Genomic DNA, 24,553 nt, shown 5'->3' with positions numbered 1-24,553 from the left:
TTCAGTTATTGTTGGTTTTCAAAAGGGCCATGCACCATAATTTTATATCCCTGTGGCTTCTATGATCTACATAAATCAAACACAGGCTTGGAATACTTAAGGTATAATTACACGCACACACTCAAACTGAAGAGATTTTGGTTGCAACCATAAACCTCCGCTCCTGGCCACCAAGAACAAAATATTTCACCATTAATGGTTACACACAGAGCACCAAAAGGAAACAGCCATTTCAGATTGGGGGTGTGGGGGATGGAGTATAATAAATGAGAGAGTGGGGGGATGTAGGGATCGGACTCCAGATGGGGGGGGGGGTAGGATGCCGCAGGCACATCTGCACCATGCCTCAGTTCCCGTCTGTGGTTTCTGGCTCGGCATGTTGACACCAACACCAGCTAACAGCAAAGATGTCACTTTTTGTTTACACTGGAATAGTTGCATACCCGGAGTCCTCCAGAGTTAAAGGTTCAGCAATGAGTTTTGAATTTTATTATAGAAGTTGTAGACGTCAAATTAAGATGTTTAAACTGGCAATGCAGTTGTTACAGATTGTTGGAACTAACAATTATTTAAATAATCAGTAAATTCTTTCATCCATCCTTTTTCTACCGCTTATCCTCACGAGGATCCTATCCCAGCTGTCTTCGGGCGAGAGGGGGGATACACCCTGGACTGGTCGCCAGCCAATCACAGGGCACATATAGACAAACAACCATTCACACGCACATTCATACCTATGGACAATTTGGAGTCGCCAATTAATCCAACATGTTTTTGCAATGTGGGAGGAAACCGGAGTCCCCGGAGAAAATCCACGCATGCATGGGGAGAACATGCAAACGTGAGATGCCTGATGGGGTAATCGAACCTGGGTCTCCTAGCTGTGTGGCCTGCGCGCTAACCACTCCCCAATGTGCAGCCTAATCAGTAAATTATTTATTATTATTTATTGTTTCTTTTTTAATGTTCTTCTTGTGACACATCTGATAAGCCAAAAGACCCCAGGTTGTCTGAAAGTCTGTAAAAGCTTCTGCCAAATACTTTTCAGGTGTAAGCTTTATGACCTACTTTTCTAGATGCTTTTTTATTTTGGGCCATCCTGTACACACAGTATATGGAACACAAAGAGAAATGTGAACACAATATGTCGTGACCTACTTCTGCATTTCTCCATTGGAATCCTATTTTTTTCCTCTGGATAAACCTACCAGTTAAATCAACTAAACTAAACTAGAAAAGAAATTAAGATGCTCCAATTTCTTGTTGAACTTCAACGTAACTGCCCTAATAAATGAGACTCAACAATGTGGTATAACAGCCATAAAAAAATACACACACAGTCTCTTCTCCAACTCGACTCCAGACAGCATCATGAAGGCTCAGGAGGCAGTGTTACCTGATGCGGTAGTGTACCCTCTTGAAGGGTATGTTTGCCAGCTCTGGTAGTCATATGCCTATTTTATTGATGGTTCACACCAATAGAAGGCAGGAATACACACGTGCACGCTTACTTGGCTTGTTTTTCATCAACACAGACATTTTGTCAACAGTAAGTACGTTTTCACATCACTTTGTGAGATAAAATGACCATCAAGCAGAAGCTTAAAAATATGATTACTAGTACTTTTTGGCAACTCATAGTGAGAAAAGTACCACTCCATGCAGTCATCCATTTTCTATGCCGCTTATATCTTGCTTACTTAATTCTACATTGCATTGAGAATTGTCAAGCAATAAACAACATAAGAATGTGTCATGGTCCGTGGCAATGACAAAAGACAAAAATCCACAAGTTGATGCAAGTTGATGTCTTAAAAATGCCACATGCTGAAAACCCCCAACTAATTATAGGGCCCTAGGAACAATAAGCTTTGTGTTTGTGTGAAAGAAAATAACTTCCTCATTCCCTTCCAAAGAAACCAACTGAATAGAATGTTGTCACCGTTAGTGATGGGGATTTAAGATACGTTCTTTTAGCCCGAAAACATCTCACCTGCTTGTTTGTCCCTATAATGCACACAGAGATGAACTTCACCATATCTGGCATACATAGAGGAGATCTTTGTTGACAATTTAGCAACATGGTCGGTAAGTAAGTGCACACATTTAAGTGTTTCTTGTATCATAAATCATGATAAACAGAGGTGAAATATTCACCGAGCAGGTGAGCGGAAGTGAGCTCCGCCTCTGAAACGCAGCGCGTCTGAATGCTGTTACTACCCCTCTACCCCAACAGTACCAAGAAGGCACAGCTTGGAGACACTGTCTTCCAGGGAAAACATGCATAGATGTCCAACATGTGGCACAGGGGCAATATGTAACATGTGGCTCATTGCAGAAGTAAAATAAACAAAAAAACAACAAAAGTGGGGAAAGTAGAGCAAAAGGCATAATAGAACTAGGAAAAAGCTAATAACACATTGTTTTATTCATTGTTTTATCTCGTGCATCATCTTGTCTCGTGAGCTGGTTGTCCTATGACACCCCTAGACATGACCCCTTTGGGTCTCAAATTTCATGTCTCCATATATGTCGATGTCTACCCAAGTGGACACTTTTTCACATACGACCAGGACTTGATGAGTTGGTCAGCTCATCAACTGGACCGACTTACACGGGTTACACTGTAGTTTCTAAAATGTGATGACATAGGAATACCAAATGAGCACAGCAACAGCAGGACAGAAGGTCAAATACAAACCAAAAAGTCATGCTGCATTGCAGTGCTGTGATAAACCTGCGGCGGCTATGTCGCACGGAATGTACAGTTTCACAGCATGCCTTCCAGAGGCACATACTCCATTATCCAATTATAGAAGTGATGTGTAATGTTTGTTGTATCTTGATTTATTTATGTTTTTCTAATTCTAATCACACTATATTATACTGCACGTTATGCCACAAAAACCACCTTCAAGTGACTTCCACTTTTGTCCTTTTGGTATATCTGCAAAGTGGAAGGTTGTATCATCAACAAGGTCACACAGCAGCAGGGTAGAAAGATGAATTGTCATGGGGGAGAAACATGCAGTGAGGACTGAGAACATTAATTAAACGAGATGAAATGTATGCTTTTATGGTTCAGTGCTGTGGAAATGTACTTTATTATGATGGGGTGGGGGATTCTGCATGAGCATACTTTATAATGCAAATGTTATTAAAGCGTCCTCCAGCATCTGTTGGGAAGTATTTCTTAGCTTAATTGGGTTGTGTTTTATAATTTTTTTTTTTAGATGAGAGCATTTCATTCATGCTTTAAAGTGAAACTTTGACAACACAAGTTACAAGGTCACCCATCTCTGCAGTGTTGCCATGGCTACAGAATGATTACCTTAACGTGGATATAATAAAACACGGGGTGTGTTTTAAGTTGTTTTGGCCACATCTCAACCAAAGCAGCCCAAAATTATTTTCACTCCCAAACCTGAGCATTCCCTATTTACGTAGGTACCATGGCCACGCGTATATTGACGTCACCATTTTTACAGAAATCTAAAAAAAAGCCATAAAAAAATTCCGTCTGGCACATCATAAACGATTGTGTCGCCCAACAGTGTGAGTATATAACTGTTGTCCCACCCTTTCTTTAAGACCCTTGAGATGTCCTGCCTTAACACAGAGTAACCCATTGTTCCCAAGCATGTCTGAACACACACTCCAAATACTGTCGGTCAATTACCAACCAAACATCCAAATCCGTAATGAAACAGCTCTGTCTCAGGCCGACATAGAGAGGAGCCACACCCAGCAGAGGGGTTTGATGAAGGCCTTGTAAACTGAAGGAAACTCCCATCGGAAGAAATACGTCATTCCTATTTTGACACTCTTCGTTTAGAATAGAAACAGGCTTCTGTTTAGACCGAGGACTGTAACTGTAGGGGCCATTAGAGAATGGAAGCATTGGTAAGGTCGTTTAATAGGCTATATTGTCTTTTTGCGCACACTTTTTCCAAATATACGAACGCTCAATAGATGGCCAGTGACCATATGTGGTATTAGATTACATGTTGAGCTGTTTACCATATTTTAAGTCACTTTTTTCATAGTTTGTCTGGTCTTGCAACTGGTCAGGTGTGACTTGTATATAAAAATTATGGTTGTCAATCGATTAAAATATTTGATCGCGATTAATCACATTTGGGCCACAGTTAACTCACAATTAATCACATTTAATCGCAGCTAGAAATATGTTTTTTTATCCATCTAGCAGCTGTAACTCCAATTTTAGCTGACAAAGTAAGCACAGAGATATAAAATGTTAAAATCACTGGTTAGTTGGACACTCTTATGCTAAGGTAGCACTGTATATGACAATAAAAACAATACCTGCACTGCTCCAGTCTCTGGCCCAGCGACAGTAGACACAAACAACTTTGGTCTTACTACAAGACCCATCTGCCAGGGCTTTGAAGCTAACTTTACCAATCAAAATATTCTTTTCTTTCTCCATTTCTGCTCAATATTTGTTCCAGCTTGTGGCTACAGAGTTACTGTGCTTCAATCAAACTACGGTTTGGGACGAGGGTCAAACAGGAGGAGCGCACGTTAATCGCCCGTCAAAAAAATTGCAGCCGTTAAAGGAAACTTTCATTCGTGTCATTAACGCATTAACTTTGACAGCCGTAATAAAAATATAAATATTTAACATGTTTTTGAACATTCTTACTGAGTAAACAAACCAAGGAGCGATCATTACCACCAACAGCACGAGGGCACTCTAGTCTTATTATGACAGCGATATGTTGCTTATGTGAAATTAGCTTATCCAGCCTCCCTGGTATGTTCTTTATGGTACCGTCTAGCTAAATAACTGTTTATTTTATGTGTTTGCTGTTGTATAGTTGGTTAAAGGCTAAATTATGCTCCTGTGCCAAGGCGCCAGTGTAAGCAACGCCAGCTGTCTCCGTCCCCTCCGAGCCCTCCAGCGGAGCTTGACATGCACCTCATAAAAACTCTAACCTCGCAACGGCAATACAGCTTTCGGAGATGCGATTGGTCGGCTTTTCCTGTTTTTCCCTCTCGCTGAAGCAGAAAAAGTCTGCCGCAACAAAAGAAATGGAGTACGTTGGAAAAGTGGAAAAGTTCGCAAACACGGACACACGTCCCGATAGTCACACAGAGTCTGGCACACACAGTTTTATTGGCAATGTTAGCACCAGTGGTAGTTCCAACAGAGTTAGCTCGCACAAACATTCCACACTCGCAGTGACAACAAATAACACTGACAGTGAGATGCATTCATTTATTTTTTTGGTTCATGGAGAATATAGTTGTGACCATGGAGAACGTACACAGTATCTTAACGTATGTTAATGTATGAAAGACACACGTTGGACATATGGACTGCGCAAGACCCACTAAGTGCATGTGTTTGCCATGAAAAAAAAATGTAAACACCCGTTTTTTTTGCACTTCGACCGGCCTAAGAGCCCATACGATAGGTTGAGACCGAACCATCAGGAAAACACTGCCCATGGCGGTTTAGTGGTAAATTGCACATTAAATGTACGTCGCGGTCCAGAGAGCGATAAATGAATCGAGACACTCTCAGAAGATTAAATGTCTGTTCTTGGTCTTGAAATTTTTGGAATTTCGAAATAAATGCAGCTTAGATGGAGGGCCGGAGACACTGCAGGTTTCTTCATTGTCTTATGTGACTTATACTCTGGAGGGACTTATACTATGGAAAATAGTGTAACTTCTTTTTAATGTTTTTTTTTTGCACCACTTTGCAAACAATGGGCAATTTACAATGTTGCTTTGTGTGCATAATTTGCAAAGAGTTAAATCATTTTGACTATCATTATGGGTGGTCATGTTTAGGTACGCAGTAGTGCTGACAGGGAGAGCAATGATGACAATTCTGCGGACCGATGAGTACATTTTTTTGCGTGTCCCTCGCAGCACTCCATAAACCGAACCTTTTTTGGCCTCACTGTTGATAATGAATGTTGTTTATATAGCACTATTTACTGTATGAGCCAACATCTTCCCTCTCCTCCCATCACTTTTCATGAGTGTTAGTGCACTAACACATGGAGGCACAAGCTGCTTCTACACGCCACTTAAGCACAACATGATGGTTCACACTGAATGTGTGTGAACGTGTACAAGTAGCCGACTTGCATTCCGCCGTTCAGATACTCCAACTGTCAAGTCAGTGCATACGTACAGTCGTAGCAAGGGCAAAGAAAAGTACTTAATTGGACATTTTTTTTGTAATGTGGCATCATAGCAGCTATTTTACTTTCTTTTCAGTGAAACCATAAAACATTTGACACAGAAGATCCTAAAAGTGTGATTCATTGTGTGTGTGTGTGTGTGTGCGTGCAGGATGTGACAAAGAGGCTTTTCCCCATTGTCAGCACTTTCTCTTTGTGACTTTTGTGCTGGTGTAGTTCCCAAGTGTTTTTAGCTTTTTGCATATCCCCATGTGGTGCTGACCAGTTCTAACTTGTCAAGTTCAGAAAAAATAAACCCTTGCAAAAAAAGAAAGTCAGCTTCAGTACATTTTTGATGTGTAAAAAAATGTTCAACTTAACTTTCCTATAATAATGGCCTAAGTCATATTTTCAATGTTTTTAAAATTTATGAACCACACCTTAAGTTATTGCATTCACACCTTACACTTTTTGTGTGTATAAAATATATGGTTGGCTTTTCTGCTATTCTTCCTTAATAACTAGCACTGGCGTTGAAGCAACTTAATTAAAATGGAATATTGTAGCAGTGCTGCCCTCTGGTGGTCATTGGGAAGTATAACAAAAACACTGCCGGCCATTTAGTCTGTACCATAAATAATTGTTATTGAATTTAGTCTGCGTTAACACACACATGCGCCCCCATAGACGTGTGCACACACAATCAATAACTAAAGAGTCACAAGTGCATTTAATAGAGCATGTTGTTAATTAAAATAGTGTCCCAGGGTGTGTCTGTGTGCAGAAATCTAGGTCAGCGTCAGAGGCATTGTTTAATGGCTTATTGGGACCCTTGTTAGCGAGTTTGTGTGCAGCCAGTGGTTACTGAGCCATTGGCCTAATTCATTGCTGGAGTACCCGGGAGTGGAGTTTTGTAGTCATGCATCTCTATCACGCACAGGCTGACACTCTTTTCTCCCCTAATCACACACTCACTTTATTCCCTCTCTTCATTTCAGTGTCTGAAATAGCTTTTTAGTCCTATAGTGTTTTCGTATCACCTCTGTCAAATTACATGCATCCACCCCACCCCCACCCACTCTCATTCCACCTGCTGTAATCGGCCTGGGTGTCCAAAAAGCTTCAAGAAGGTCAGGACCAACTAGACACTATCAAGTCCCACATAAATCAACACGTTGCCTCTCAAAAGCTCTCAAAGGCTCTTTCCCTTCCGTCTCGATTCTTGTCTCACTCACGCCGTCTCGCCGGCTTCTGCACGGAATGAGATGCAGCTAAGTGCTTTACAAACGTGACATCCTCACTTGGTAATTAAGCTGCCGTCGTACTGAAGTATTTAGGCAACACGGGAAGTTATGATACTGTTGTAACGAGCTGGTCCTCAAAGTGGCATGTTGAACTTGGGAGACATTTGTTATTTTGGCTGTTTTTCACGATGACATCAACACCTACTGTTGCTTTCATGTGTATGTGTATTTGATGTGTTCAAGATTGTTCAAGATCCAGAGGCACATACTCCATTATCCAATTATAGAAGTGACGTGTTGTGTTCAAGATTTCCGACTGTCTGAGGCTGTGTATTCTTGCAGAGAGGTCAGTTGAGTTTGCTAGATTTAATTATAGCGTAGATTTAATTCCCATATATCTTGAAACATACACAAAAAACAATTGAATTGAAAAATATTACAACAAATTCCAAGTACTTTAAAATAGGGAGTTACTTTTCAATCAGTATAATAAAAATGTATAATACATTTTTTTTTATAAATAAATGGTATAAAATATATATTATGTATATTTTATATAGGCTCTATCCAACTACAAAAAAGTCTGATTTGTAAATGTTTTAGAAATAAGTGATGGAGTGCAGCTGCGAAATTGAGTGACAATGGAATACTGCAACAAATAACATATCTCTTAAAATGGAGTGAATGATTATACCTTTTTTTCACCGCCAGTTTTGCATTCATATTGTGAATTACTCTAGCTCTCTTCAAGTGGAAAAAAAGAACTAACCACTGAGTCTATTTTTAGGATTTAGTGATTTTCAGGCAGTCGACTGAGTTCCAACAGATGGGTTCCCCACCGCAGCCTTGGGTTCTTTGCCTGTGAGTGTTGGAGGCAGTTGTTTTCGTCAATGAGTCTGTTTTTTAGTCAAGCCTAAGAGTAGGGCATCTGGAGTTGAAATGTTATTTGGAGTCTTAAATCCCTGCTGTTTAAAACCTTAGCATGTTGTATTTTAGCAGTGTGTCTCGTTCTTGCTGCCAGCTCAGCGAAGTGAAGCACATTATAGAGTAGTTGACATCTCTGCTGTGTGTACTGTATCTACATGGGGCCACAGATATTCATTATTCGTTAGCTTCTATTTGTAAACAAATAGCATCCAAACAGGAAAGGAGAGCGGTTGTTCAAACCAAATGTTTCCACTGCAGAGATAGTGGTGGTAATTGGCCGGCCGTAGTTTCAAAAGGAATGGATTTCTGTCACTATTGCATATATTTTTCCTCCTTTCTTATACCTGTTTGCCTGTCAACTTTCACTTTATTCGACTTTATTCACTTCACTTATTTATGATGACCACCCAGGCTGTGCAGCCACAGTATTTCAGAGCCATTGGAAAGCACATGGTTAGAGTTCACATATTCGTTGGTAATATTCTGCATTATACGTTGGTAGTGCATGGTCTATTTTTTATCCACCTATTGCATTGCTGTGTGCGTGGAGTTCTTGTGCCAACAGGAGTAGAAATTGATTACACTTGATGACACAATGATCTTTTAACACTAGTTAAGCAAAATGTGTTATTGTGACTAACAATTTTACAATATATTACCTGTTATGATACGTAGGTTCAGATAATGTGTACAGTCACTCACGTTTTTTCCTGTTTTTTTTTTCCCTATTGTGAAGAGACATGCTCCTTTCCATGCACATCTCCATCTCTTATTAGAGTCTCTCCTCAGTCAGTTATCTCACCAGTATTATGTTGGCCTCCTGCTGCTATACTTTATACAAGCTACTTTTGCTTCTTTTTCTAGGGCATCTTTCCAGCACCCTGCTGTATAAACTTGTCTTTATTTTTAGACACTTCTCAGAGTCCTCCTTATGCTATATATACATATATATATCGGTCATTATACAGGTTCTGTCAGGCAATCACTGTGTGACCTTTATTTAGCATTGACAAAGTGAGTTAATGAATTGAATTCATTATCAGACTCACTAGTTATGTCCAACCTGTTTCATTGTCCTGCTGCGGAAGTAGAACTAATTACAGTGTACCCCGTTTAAGTTGACACCCCTCGGACTGGCTGACTCACGCTGACATAAGCGGTCATCAACATAACCAAAACCAGAACTGGTCATTGCTTGCACAATATGCAAGGATAAAAAAATAATAATAATAACCTGCGGCAGTGTGACTTTTTTAAAGATTTTCCCCAAAAAGTACAAAGCTCCACTTGTGAATTATAATTATGATGAAAAATTTCATGTTAGTAGTATAGAGTTGAAATATTAAAGAAAAAACTTTTTTTTTTTCAAAAGTTGCAATGTTATGGAAGATTGGAAGATTAAAAAAGGAGAGTGGAACAAAGACCCAGCCCAATCTTGGAGCTACATTACGCTTTTAATATAAATATTAAAAAAAAAGCTATGTAAAAAATGATCTTGAATGAAAATAATTAGCTTTACTTTTTTGATATCCATTATTTCCATTATTTTGAATCTGGCACCCGAGCCTTGAGTTTAATACCTGTAGCTTCACTCCATTAATGAAAACAACAAGCCTCAGATTAATCAAATAACCAAATAATTCAGGTGCAGCTTACAGTGCGCACCTTGGAATGTCTCAGCCTTGTTAGGAGGAAACAGGTTATGCGTTTTTCTTATGATCTCTCAGAAATCCATCATTTGCACAAACTTTGCTTTGGGAACACTTTTAAAAGTAGACTAAAAACACTAATCAAAACAGCTAAGCGTCTTTCACTCCAGCAGAAAGTTTTCCTCCTTAATACTTTCAACTGCCAAAACAAACTTTCTAAAGGGGGAACTCTGAGACGAATGTACAATTGTGTTGCAGAAAATGTCATGGCAATGCAGGCTGCGCAATGTTGTGCCTGCTGAATATGACAGTTTAACCAATTAGACAAGCGGAGAGGGCAAAATGGTGCCCATTTCCATTTTTAGCCTGGATCAGTCTCTAAATAATGTTTGGGAAAATGGTGTGCCTTGTATACAAACCAACAATCATGATGGTGTTTTATCCCCTCGAATAACCAGGTGTCACTGTCAGTTACCATTTTCGTGTAAAGGGAATTGATGGTGGTGTGTAATGTCAAGTATCAGTAGGTTTGAGGACCTCTAAGTAAGCCGTAATGGTTTGGATTTTGCAGACGTTGTATTGTATTGAAGGATACCCTTGAATGGCAACCAGTTTAGATGTAGTCCACCTTTCTTCTACATCCCGAGAGTCTTATTTCTATCATGTGAACTGTTTTTGTTTGTAGCTGTAGAGGAGAAATGTAATGATATGTAAAGACTTTTTGTTGAATAATATGATAATAATAATTGACTTGGAACATTGTTTCTGTCTTCCTTAGGGTTTGCTGGTTCCTGGAGCATCAAAGGTGAGTTTATTTCTTTTTTTTTTTTTTTTTATTTTGCTGTTCATGACATCATGAAATGCATTATATGCCAGAGAGAATTGCATACGTTAAGAATAGTCATATGGAATACTGACTTTTTGAACAAATGTATTTATTTTCCCATAACATCCCACCCATCTAACCGTTAATGTTTTATATCTTTTCTGAAACATGTGTGAACGTATAAATATGTATTAGGAACATGTTAAAATACCATTTGAAATGCTGCATAAGCAGTTTCTTATCCTTAGTTGACTTTGGCTGTAACTGTGTCATACAGCCACTAGAGGGAGACAATGTATTTTGTATGTCTGTGTGATAGTGTGGATGGTACGCACATCTGCTGAATACTGTACTACAATGTAAACATATCAGCATTATGTTTTTCTTTTATTGCATGTAATTGTTTTAAAGTGCAAAATAAGTCCAAAAAAGCAAAAACTACTATTTGCATTCCATTGAATAATTCCCAAATAAATATATATATAAATATATATAATTTATATATATATATAAATATCACAATGTCAATAATGTAACAGGTATTTGTGAAAACAAACATGGAAGAGAACAAAAAAATATCAACCTCATCAGGCCAATATCCACGCTTGCAAACAAAAACACATAAATACATACAATTGATATAATATAAAGCGATCAAGTAAAGATGCGAACAGTGTAACCTAAAATCAAACTCTGGTCCACAGATGAGAATTGAACAGCGCGAACCCTCGAGCTAAAAGGCTAAGCTGTCATCTTGTTGTGCTTTGCAGCTCTTAAGGCGTCAGGGAGTGAGGTTTACCAACATACAGCCACACCTACCACTGTTACACTCGTATGTATTAAATATATTGTTCATCAGGGGTCTCAAACTGGTGGGCAATATTTTGTGGCCCCCTACTTGGGATAAAGGAAGAGGCTCTTTAATTGCTTCACTTGCAGGGAGCTTGTCACACAGTGTAAATTCCAACACCATAACACCACAACATGTAACAGTTAACTCACACAGGACAACTTTGACTACAGGGAACAATAACTACATTAACACGCAACTTTTTTACAAAACAAATACCGCAAGGCATGCTGGGAAGCCAGAATCTCTCCAAACGATGCTCCAGTATTTTTTCACATTTGTTGGTATTATTGAATACTTCATACCAGGAATACTTCGAACCTCCTAGGTTGTTTTTCTGTCCACCTTTGACGATGAACATGATTAATACAATATGAATAAAAACGAAGATTTTCCTCTGCAAGCCAAACATAAGGTATACCCTCTAACAGTCAAACTCAACCCCCTGCGGGCACAGCTAGCTGTTGATTTGGAACTCGTTTGAACTTTCTGAAAGTGAACTTTAGAGAGTTGTCTGAAAAGAGTCTCCACCTTCCCTTCTTTTTCCATCCACACTACCTCCTCTTTTTTCTGATTTGTGATCAGGCAGACACAACATTAACCGAGGAGACCTGGAAACCGGAGAGAAGGGAGAGAGAGAGAGAGAGCGAGAGAGAGAAAGAGAGAGAGGGTTGGGAGGGAAAGTGAGCGCAGATACTATATTAACCAGAGAAGGAGACTAGACCCAAAGACGTGCTTCAGGTGTGTGAACATCATATCGCGTCAGAGCATGTATCATCAGTGATGAGGGGCGTGAAAACCACAAGCTGGTAGTGGGGGGGGGGGTGAAGCAGCTGATGTATGATATAGGACCAGGTTAGTGTGGTGCCGTGTAGTCAGTGTTACTCACAGAAAGCAGCCATGGCTCTTCTTACTAACGGCGCTCAGCATCTGGGCTCCTATTACTGCCTGATCCGACGCAGGTTCAAGAGGAGGCGCAAGAAACGCTCTGAACGCAAAGGTAACACTCAAAGTAGCCCTGATACACAGCAACACAATGCTGCTGTTGTTTGAATGTTTTCTTTGTTTTTTTGTGTTTTTTTTTTTTTTTTTACCAAAAAGGGAACGTGGTAGGCGCTACTTGGTGCTGGCTGTGTGAAACTGCCAGAGCTTAACTTTTCAGTCTGAATGGCTTTAAGTCTTGAACTTTCTTTTTTTGTCTTGCATTGCTTTATTTGATATTTAAATATTGTAATTTCAATATGTACACTGTGTATTGTGTCGTGTTGCAAATTAATTTCGGTTGCATCAATACTTTACAATACTTTTAGTTGAATTGCTTACCTAAAATAAAGCATGGATGATATAACGAAACACAAATACATGATACTTGTGTGCAAAAGTACTGTATCAAAAACTTGTTTAAATAATGGAGGAGAGTATCATAGACTGTCAACTCATGCCCATGAGGAAATTGAAATTATACCAGTATTTTTAAACATCAAATCCCATGGTGAAACACTCTAAATGTTCTCAAATTATCCTCATTATACAGCTTTGTGCTTTGCTTTAACTCAGTGTTTCCTACAGGACTGCAACCTATATGTGGTGGTTGGTTGCAGTTGTCATCATCTTATATGTTATTAGTATTAAAGAAATGTCCATCTTTCCATTGTCCCACAATTTGCCACGGCAATGCATGCCATTTATTTACGGCAGGCCTGAAAAGAGTAAAAGACACTGGTTGCTTTGTGTTTTTACGCATAAATTACATAGAATGAAATCTGTGACCGAAAATAGTGTTTGGCATAAAATGAACACATTTTATTACATCTTGTCAAGTACTGTTTAAATCTTGAACACGACAATAGTAGTACATGTGACATGCATTGTTCTCACATGGTTATGCATTGTCACCACCACTTCCCGCATCCCTGAAGCGCCCACGACATTATTATTTGTTCCCGCAGCAGCAGGCATCACCCCATAGCATGGACATTGTAGAATAGGGAATTGCTGGCTAGAAGACATTACTTTGGATGTTGTGATCACAGAAATTAACAAGAAAGAGACAAGAGGCTACAGAAATTACTTTAGAATTCCTACAGACTTGAAGAGAAAAAGTTATTATTTATTTTTATTTTTTATTCAGATAATATTTAGATACGCAATGTCTGCATTGTTTAGGCATAAGTAGCATTGTGTTCGTGTTGCGTTCACGGAAATTATGCGTTCTACAAATTTTGAACGCTAAGTCATGACTGCAGCCTGACTTTTGCATTTGTTGTATTTGTGGATTGTTTGTCACAGTTGCAAAAATAATGCAAATAAGCCACTCAATAGATGTAACCGTTTCCATTATTTTTAATTTTAATTTTGAATGTTTTTTTAGTACAAATCATTTTTTGTGGTATAAATTATTATAAATTATAAATATTTATTATATAAATGTTATTTTAAAAGTGTTGATTATGTTATTTTAACATAAGGAATACATTGACCATGAATCTTTAACATTAATTAGAAGTATTTTAGGGGGGAAATGCACTGATCATTTTTGTTAAAGCAGAAGTAGGTATGTTCTTATATAAGATAAGATAAGATATGCCTTTATTCGTCCCTCAGTGGGGAAATTTGCATTGCACAGCAGCAAGAGTACAGAATCAGTTAAGCAGTACAAAATACACAATATAGAAAAATAAACAATATAAACAACCCAAGTATTAATAAAATCTACAGTTTTCCCAGAGTTATATACAATACAGTGTGTAGATAATATGAAACGAGATGAGATATATGACCAGTCTATACACTGAGATCTTGTTAGAGAGTTAATATGAGGCATTATGGAAATACTTCACATAGAACTTAGTATATTGCATTTAGAGCCCTTAATATTGCACATATCATAAAATGATTCTTGTTTGTTTTATGGTTATTTGGAATGTATAACATTATCACCCTGATATGGAAACAGGATGATGGGAGCTGCAACAGTGACTCCTGACTCTCGGGTATAACCATAGGAGCAAAGGTGGTACTTACTAAGGTGGCCACAGCTCACTGGCAATATTGGCCAGCCACTTGCCTTGACACCCACCACCACCCCCGAGTCCCCCTTCGTCCAAGTAAATCCACCTCAGCTGATGTTGCATTTTAAGCTCCGTTTGCTGTGCGACTGACTACGTCCATCAGCATTACACAGCTTTGTTTCCCCACCTACTCACCCTCCTTCCTTATCGCAATGGGAGTAAAAGTGGCACTTTCTCAGCACAAGAGAAGCGACAACTAAGCAAGACTTCGGACCAATCTTGCACCGCTTCTTTCCTCGGGCGCTTCTAAGCGCATCAAGGGTTAGCGCATAATGCTAGCAAGGTACACAAGGTCACATACGAGAGAGGTTTTAAAGTGTCACTGACTCTGAGAAGAAAATCTCTTCCCTTTAGTTTCCAGCACATTGAGGTCAGAGTCAGTAGCATGACACTACACTGGGTAGTCCATCAATGTCCTCCTCAAGGATGCTTTAACATGCCAATGCAGGGTAGACGGGGGTCAGCTCTGTGATGAACAATGTCTGAGGCCACCCTGCAGACCTAAATAAAACACAATTTAGGAAAATACCATTTTATGTAATTTATTGGGTTTTAATGATGGTAAGATGACCAGCAGTGTTAATAATATTGACAATATTGTCATAAAAATTAGTTGTTTTTTCTGCTTGTAATGATATCGGCCTGCTTGATGTTGTCACGTTTCATCGTTTCCTCAGTCCTTGACTGTCTCCCACCAGTTGCGGCATCTTGTCTTCTCAATGTGTATGCGAAAGATCAAATAGAGTATAATTACTTTTATTTTTATTTTATTTTATTTAAAATTGTATTTACATTTTCTGATTAATTTATTTGAAAAAAAATCATTGTTTAATTTTTCCTTATGTGGACCTTGATGATAAAGTGTGTAAATGAATTGTTTACATGAACATACTGTATGTATTGGAAGTGCACTTAACCGGTTTGTAGCGATGTTATGGTTGTGATTTTTTTTTATTGCTTTCAAATGAAATGACTTATATGTCACTTATAGAATACTGAAGTTCAGCATATTGTCCAAATAAGTTCAGTGCATCGCTCATAAGTGTGCCCAACCGTGACTCTTGAAGACGATGCTTTCCAATGGGCCGTATATTAAACATGGAGAATGGGGAACAGAGGGATTTTCTGCCATGCTAGCAAAATCTTGAAAATGAGCTTTGCAGCTAGAAAGTGGGAGTGGGCTGAAAGAGGGAACTACATTATCCAATCTATTGCGTGGTTATTTATGTATACTGTTGGAAATAGGGTGACACATTCATTGATTTGGTTGGCTTCTTCTAAGGATATTGTCTACCTTACTTTCATACGGGGTAATTGATATTTAACAATCGCACTGTGCAGAATACATGGTCACATTACAAACAGTAGCTCATTGACATTGTATTTGAACCTAGTTAGCGCTAGGAGATCCGGGTTCGATTCCCTCCTCGGACATCTCTGTGTGGAGTTTGCATGGTCTCCCCATGCATGCGTGGGTTTTTTCCGAGTACTCCGGTTTCCTGCCACATTCCAAAAACATGCTAGGTTAATTGGCGACTCCAAATTGTCCATAGGTATGAATGTGAGTGTGAATGGTTGTTTGTCTATATGTGCCCTGTGATTGGCTGGTGACCAGCCCAGGGTGTACCCCACCTCTCGCCCGAAGTCAGCTGGGATAGGCTCCAGCATGCCCGTGACCCTCGTGAGGATGGATTATTATTATTGTTTTTTACATGTTCCCTTGCATGTGTGCGTGCGTATAAATTCAGATTGTAAATTCAATTTCCTATTATTATTAACAGGGTAGTAATAGGAAATGAATTAAAGGTTATTTTGCCTCCCAAGTTTTTTGGATAATAGTCCTTTATTTTGAGAAATATACAAGTTTTGTATATTTTGTTTTGTAAATTGTACATTTTGGACATGTATTTTGCGACGTAGAGGGGCTTGCCGACTTAAATGGGTTCCAATTAGGAGTGCAACAATAACATTAGGTCCACCCTTCATGTGACAATCCTTGATGGGCATGCACATGCCTTCCCGGTTGGTGAAAAGCCCTCTCTGTGGCGTAGTATCCCATTTCAAACACTGTACATATTTCAAGTGAGGGACAGGCTGCTTAAAAGTGGATGAAAAGGTGAGGCATTGGATGAAGGAGTCATTCAACTGCAACTATACCTTTTTTACAATTTGACCTATAACACAAAGCATATACATATACTGACATACATTGGATTGGTTTTAGCATCCTTAGTTTAATTTGTAAGAAGTTCCTTTTTCAGGTGCTCCATTGGCCGCATGAGCATTGAGTACAGCAGTGATGCCACCCTGTGAGCCGTACATGGTCATAGGGACTCACAAATTCTCACATTGAACACACTCAGCCATATACTCGTATACCCAGAGGCACTTTCTTTTTAGCTGTGCCATAAATCTCAGCTGTCACATAGATTTTCCAGCTCCTGGAGAAGAGAGAATTGGCAGACCCCCAGAAACCTTGAAAAGAACAAAGTAAGTTTTTATTAGTATTAGTATTATTATACAGCCACACAGTCTCTCCTTTGTACAATCAGATGTTTACGGTGTGTTTCACAAAATGGGATTTTTCCAATACAATGTTTCATTTGCTACCTGCAGTTGAAATGAAAGGCCGCCACATAGCTCAAGTACTGCTGAGACTGGCATTAGGGTTTGATTGCCTGCCTCGCTCACTTTTTGCTTCGTGCCTGCGATTGTGATGGCTCAACAACTCTAATCACAGCTGGGTAAACGGTTTGTACCATGTAATGATTTAATCACTCCGTGCAGTTCTGTAGATACGCCGTGTTGCTTGGAATCGTCAGATGTGATGCAGGATTGAGCACAGTGAATAAACTTGCCACACTAAATGTGGTTCAACACATGCGTCAGGAGTGGTTACACTTTGGGCTGTTTACCCATTTTCACTTCATTTTCTAGACAGTACGAGAACAAAATGCAAAAATTGAAACTCACAGCAAATCAATCTCCTCCATCCAACTTTGTATTTTGCATCTGTCTCTCTCACACCAGCTACCGTCATGTCATCCTTCACTATACCCATAAACCTCCTCTTTGGTCTTCCTCTACGCCTCCTCCCTGGCAGCTCTAAACGCAACATCCTTCCACAATATATTCACTCTCCCTCGTCTGGACATGTCCGACCATCTCAGTCTGACCTCTCTGACTTTATCTCCAAGGCCTCTAACATGTAGTGTCCCTCTCATGTACTCGTTTTTGATCCTATCCATCCTGGTCACTCTCAATGAAAAAGTTCTGTCTTTTCCTCAGTGGCACCGTCTCTAGACAAACAACATGGCTGGTTTCACCACATAATAATATAATAGTTTACAACATTTATTTTTAGGAAAGTGCAATGTTGCAGCAGAAAGACTTAAAGTTAAAAGCTGCTTTCGTCTTCTCCACTTCTTGTCCGTTTAGGTGTTTCCACGGGAAGGTGACCTGTTCCCAAACAGGAGACTTTAATTACGACATTTTGACCATAGCCTGTGCTGCACTGTACAGTAGTTCTTCACAGAGTAGACGCATGACAGGAGAAACTCTTCCTGTCAATTTCTCATTCATGTTTCTCACCTTCTTTATCAAAAGCTGGCACACAACTTTATTTGACTCCATTATGAGTTACCTTCTAGTCGTGATCAACAGAAAAGCAGAGACTTAAGGTGAGAAACATTATCGAATTAAAGAAATAAGAAATCACAAAGGTGGTGTCCATGTTGATCTTGCTGCCACATTGGCAACAATCACATATTCAATGAAGGTAAAAGTAACCTTAAATGTTCATATTTCCCTTTCATTAATGACTTATACTGTATATTTATATGCATTTAGAATTGTTGTCTCCATGCAAAACTATCATTTTAAAACTATATAGACATGTGTTAACTGAAATGGCTGACAAGTCAGGTGTACCGTGTTCCACCACACTGAGCATGGTACAGAGAGTTCATAAAAGTCCAACACAATATCAACTTTAGTTGCCAAGTGGGCTTGACCAAAATAGAAGTCGCCACTTATTTTGCGTTTAATAGCTTCCCCTTGAATTAATTAACATATTCAGCAGTGTTTTAAGTATTTTTATTCTCTCTAATGAAGTTCATGTACCTAGATTTACGGTAGTGCTCATTCAGTTTATGAAAGGCCACCTCTTAAATTATGTGTGATGGAAAAAAAAAAGTATTACACATGGTGCGTTAGCGCTCGGAACGCAAATCTATTCTGGCAGCCTAATTCGCTCGTCATTAGAAGAGCTAAATTGAATAATAGACTCTGAGGTAAGTGCGCTTGTGTTCATGCGTGTGTGTGACAGGGTCGCCGATGGTGGGTGGCAGGACTCTGTGGTCCCTCTACCTTGGTCCATCAGTTTCAATCAGGCAGCAAGACAGGCTTTCCCCTTTTGCCACGACCCTTCTCCATTAGGGTGCTGGGGCCCACACATGTAGTCCATTATGGTGTATTACCTGATCAGCACCTGGATACACCACCTGAGGATGCATGGGAGTAAAAGAGAAATGGGACTGTTCTGATTGTACCAAAAAAAAAAAGATCTCAATTCTCCTCGTATTAAAATATTTTTTCTTTAATGGAGTAATCACTGGGCTGCCACAGCTTTATTGAGTAGTAATGGGTTTCTAGGATGATGACAGTGGCACTCAATTATCTAACGTCATACATTAACAATCATCATTCACAATGATTTATTTCTTTATTTCTCAATTTCCACTGGTTTCTAACATTCACAATGTATCTGGAGCATCTTGGCCTTCACATTGCAGGAACACAACCGGGTGGTTAGCGCGGAGGCCACTCATGCAGGACACCCGGATTCAATTCCCCACTCGGGCATCTCCGTGTGTTCTCCCCGTGTGTCTGGGTACTCCAGTTTCCTCCCACATTCCAAAAACATGCTAGGTTAATTGGCGACTCCAAATTGTCCATAGATATGAATGTGAGTGTGAATGGTTGTTTGTCTATATGTGCCCTGTGATTGGCTGGGGTGTCCGGGGTGTACCCCTCCTCTCGCACGAAGACAGCTGGGATAGGCTCCAGCATAAGTGTACAGAAAATGAAAAACTAAAACGAAAAATTTATTTTTAATTTTAATTATTTTAAATTTAATTTCATTTTAATTAATTTTTGTTCCCATTTTTCATTAGATTAAATCAATAACTTTTTTCCATGTACACACAAGGCTTATCCCTCTGTCTCAATCTATCAAGTGAGCATTACTAAAATGTATCATTCATACCAAGATGCTGATTCAACAGTATGATTATTGCACAGATGTGCCTTAGGTTGGCTACAATAAAAGGCCACCAGGGGACACTTGTTCCCCAACACTTGGATATTTTATTGATGGCATTTTGAATGCACAGAGATACCATGACAAGATTATTCACCCACAACCACCACCTCATGTTACAGCATGATAATGCATAGCTCGATTTAGCAAGGATCTGTACACAATTCCTAGAAGCTGAAAACATGCATGGCCAGCATTCTTACTGGACATTTCACCCATTGAGCATTGAATTGGAGGCAAATACTGGTCACACCTGATACTGACTGGTTTTCATTTTAGTGGAGAAGACGAGATTAAATTCAGCTCACTGACTCTTTTGAATAAACATGCTCAGGACTAAGACACAAACACAAATTGCTAAATAAATACCAATTATCCCACACTTTGTGTTATGGTATTGATTTCCTTGGCAGCCAGTTTAGACAGCATGTTACCGTATAACTCTAGGTTCATTATGTCTTCTTCTAATCAGGCTGTTTGTTACCTCGAAAAGAAAATCATTTTAGTATAAAGAATAGCTGTTGGAAATGCAGATGGACATCCAACATTTTGGGATAAAGAAAGACTTAGATTTTAGAAAGGACATTGGCATGATAACACTCCCCGGTAGGCCTATCAGTCTGTGTTAAGACTGCTGAGAGGGCTGTCTCATAAGCAGCCTCCCCTGCACAGACCATTTCCCTTGGTCATTTGTCTCTGTCCACTTTCTCTATCCTTCCCCACCTTTCCTCTTTTCCCCACTTTCATCTCCTCCACCGTCATATTCTAGTCCTCAGTGTGGACGATTTATCTTTTTTTTTTCCCGATGATTTTTGCTGAGCTTATTTTAATTTCTGCTTAATTTTGTTGGTCAAATGGTTGATTCTCAAGGTTCAAGGATTCATGTTCTTTTTAGAACAAATGCACCAGCAGTGGTGTTATCACAATGCTCATTAGAATTCCAAAGAGTTGATTCATGGTTAAACGTGGTTGACCTTTAGTAAAGCGCATGCAATTGGAATGGTACCTCTTATTGACAGGCTTGAAATCCAGTAAGTACATTGCATTATAGGAATGAGAAATGGAAAGAAATCTGTAGAAATCCCCACCGTCTGCCATAGAACCGTCCAGTCTTCTGGGAAGACCTTTTACAAGATGTTGTAGTGTGTCTGTGTGAATTTAGGGTGTGGTTATAGTTACATTTACCTCTACCTCAAAATAAGGTGAAGACCCAAGTGTACAGTCATCTGTATACACCAGTCATTATTTGCACTAAGACACATTTATCATTGCACTAAAATTAATATATCTGCAATATGTCTGCTCCTGCATATGCTCCTGTGCAATATTATGTGTACATTTTGGATATCTTGTATATATCTTGTTAAATTGTCTTTTTTTACTCTACTTTTTGTATACTTTTTTTAACTTGACTACTGCACTGAAAGGAAAAGCTCTCCAATCTCGTTGTACATCTTGTATAATGGCAATAAAGGCCATTCCCATTCTCATACAGTCATGTTTAGTGCTGTGCCAATTCCACATAGCAAATATTGACCTGTTGGGTAAACTCCCATACAACCGCCATTACCCTTGTAGGGTGTAGATCTGGTTTAGTGTTCCATGACCAGGACAAAAACCAAAATCCCCTTATAGCTGAGGTTCGATTCATGGATTTATAATTAACCCCATTTGGTTCACTGTTAAAATATCTGAAATAGGATGAAATGCAACATCTGAATTTGAAAATATTTTCATGAGCATGGGTAAAACTCCAACAACAAAAAATGCCACATTGTATAATTATGTTTCAGAGTAAGAGAACACAACCCCAAGTTACCTTTGTTAATTAAAGTTTCCTCTAACAGCGCTTTCATGTGGTGGGCTTGATGCAGACACATCCGAGAAGACAGTTACCTAATCTGTTTGGCCTCCATTATTATTCGTCAAGCTTCACATCATTTGTAACTTGCACAACATAAACTAGACCATATGAAGCCATTATAAGCAGATGTTTATCATTGGTTACCTAGGAAGTGGAAACTCTTGATGTCTCATCATTCCCCTCATGCTGTGTTGACCCGGAGCATCCATCTGTTTCTTAAACATAAAACTGAATTCTTCTTACAACCAAATAAGGTAAATACATCAAATACACAGTCTGCCCAAAACAAAAAGACGGAAGTTGGTCAGATCTAGGTTCTGGGGCCCAAAGAATGAGGTCAGCGATGTCAGAAAATCCGATATCTCATTTTTATGCCAATATCAGCCAAAAATATCAGTCTGCCAACATTATCAAACATCCCTACTTGAAGATGTACAGTACATTGTATAATCATTCCACCCTAGGAGAAGACCATCTCAAATCATGAATTCCTTTGAGTGTATGTAAAGTTCTGACTACAACAGTGTGCTGTTTGACACATGTTTACATGATTTTAGCCTATGCAATGTAAGGTTGAGCAGTCAATCAAGAAGCGAGGCTACCCCTTGACGGTGACCCCTGGATCACAAGCCATTGCTCTCCACCCTCCCTTAGTGCCTTTGCTACCCGGGGCAATCACAGCCACTCACTGATGATTTATGACTACATGTAACCAGTCCAGGGTCTGTGTGTGCAAAAATATAAATGGAAAACATTGAAAAAGTAAGAATTTACAGAGGAACCTCTGAGCTTGAACACAATCTGTTCCATGATGCTGGTTGACCTCAGATTTGTCCAGATAAGGACTCAATATTTTGCATAGGAAATAATGTAAATAGAAGGCTCCAGGGTAACACTGTTATCGTAAAACTATTAACTGTGTAGCTAGCATTTAAAGTAAACATTCTTAACGGTTGCACAAGTGAAAAAACAACTGCAATTGAGAGATGGATATGTTTGGGAAAGTGGGGAGCTTGAGAAGAAAGTTGCTTTCCATCGAGCCTAATGGCAGCTCACAATGTCGTATACATTCCATTGTTCTTGTATTATTGTTGAAGGATTGCAGACATTGTACTGCCTGGATGTTTTTAGATATAAGATGGTGATTATATAGTGATAATTTACTTACTGATGAGCATCAACAACAGTGCACAATGTGAAAGTATGTCTGGAGCAAAGGTGTTCTTTAGTCATCATGTGCAGGCACACCATTATCGCTCACCTGCCCTTTGTCTTGGTCTGTCACTATCTCCATGTCATGCTTCAGTGAACCTTGACTTCGCCAGCCTCCTGAAATGCAATCGGCCACAGAACCCATCAAATAAAAATTCATATTGATACTTGGGCTCGGCTTTCCCCACCTTTTCCTTTCTCTCACAATCAGTGGTCCACGATGATAAATGACCAACTGTCAGATATTAAAGTCTGGAACACAGAACAACACATTGCCTCTTTCTTTCCACACCACATCACCCCTGCAGTTCTCACGCATTTTCATATTTTAGAGACTTATATGGCCACTGCATTTCCATGGGAAGCACTGGACGGGCTTTCCACAGTGCAAAACAAGCGATTAAACAAGCTGGCTAAAATTCATCCCTGCGGTGTCGTCTACAACTATTTGTTAGAGTTGGTAATCTGCATTGGGCAGACTATGCAATTACAATTCACTTGTCATCAATTTGAATGCACAACAAATGTCATTGCCTATCAGTTTTGTTTATAACTACACATGGCTGCTTTTTCAGTAGCTCATACAAACCTCAGAATTACCTTTTTGTCATTAATATTTCAAATGTAAATTCTGAAAACCAGCTGTGATGTAGCAAACACAAAAACAACAAAATATTTACTGAATTACCGAGTTTATGAAGCAAGTGTTTTTTACTAAGTACAGTGCTACCTTAGTTTTTGACATGAAACCTTCCAAAATGTCCAGTGAAACTGAAACATATGAAAACCGAATACATTTTCTCTTAAATAATGTAAATCCACTGAAGTTCCAGACACCCAAAAATATTAACACAAGACACATTTTATCAAATACTTCAGCAAAATACATCTAGATGTCAAACTAAATGGATATATTAAACATTTAGCCTGACTTTTAGCTCTATTGAAGATAGAAGATGAAGAGCAATAGAAGGAAAGGAAGGAAACACAGCTGTGATTGGAGGCTTGAGTAGAGTAGAAGAACTAAAACACTGTCTCTGCTGGTTATTGTGTGTAGCTGCTCTTATAAGAGTCCACAACTCAATACAAAGGACTGAAAAATGAGCATGAGCAATGAGGGCTGTATTATTTGAATTAATTTAATGTTAATCAAGCCACTCGTTGTCACCCTGTTTGGAAGTTCGGAGCAAGCTGCCCAACAAAATAGTATTTTGTCTTTTTAATATGCTATCGATATAGCGATGGTGACTGTAATATATATATTCCAAAGCTGGAGCCTGCATGAGGTGGCACTGCAGTGTGAAAAATACTGCTGGACAAGGAGTATAAGGGGAATTGAATACTGGTTTACCTATCCCCAAGTGGTCTATAACTCCATCTTAAAATGATCTGTCTGCATTTTAAATTTGTAGCTTCCTTAACAGCTTAT

General features: G+C 39.1%; 1 protein-coding gene across 2 annotated transcripts in view; it reads left to right on the top strand.

The window, feature by feature from the left end:
* adarb1b (adenosine deaminase RNA specific B1b) overlaps positions 1-24,553 on the top strand; it is a 100,336-nt gene that overhangs the window by 46,751 nt on the left and 29,032 nt on the right. The window contains exon 3 of one of the 2 annotated variants that reach the window (XM_058081179.1): positions 10,760-10,786. Coding sequence is in view for 1 of the 2 variants with exons in the window: in XM_058081178.1 (XP_057937161.1) it covers positions 12,558-12,657 (100 nt within the window). In the remaining variant the exon portion in view is untranslated. Of the gene's footprint in view, positions 1-10,759; positions 10,787-12,480; positions 12,658-24,553 lie in introns of those variants that run through there. The other variant, XM_058081178.1, reaches the window with a different exon arrangement.

This window comes from Doryrhamphus excisus, chromosome 9 (assembly GCF_030265055.1).
Source record: "Doryrhamphus excisus isolate RoL2022-K1 chromosome 9, RoL_Dexc_1.0, whole genome shotgun sequence".
NCBI lineage: Eukaryota > Metazoa > Chordata > Actinopteri > Syngnathiformes > Syngnathidae > Doryrhamphus > Doryrhamphus excisus.
This window is presented reverse-complemented; position numbering and strand designations above follow the sequence as displayed.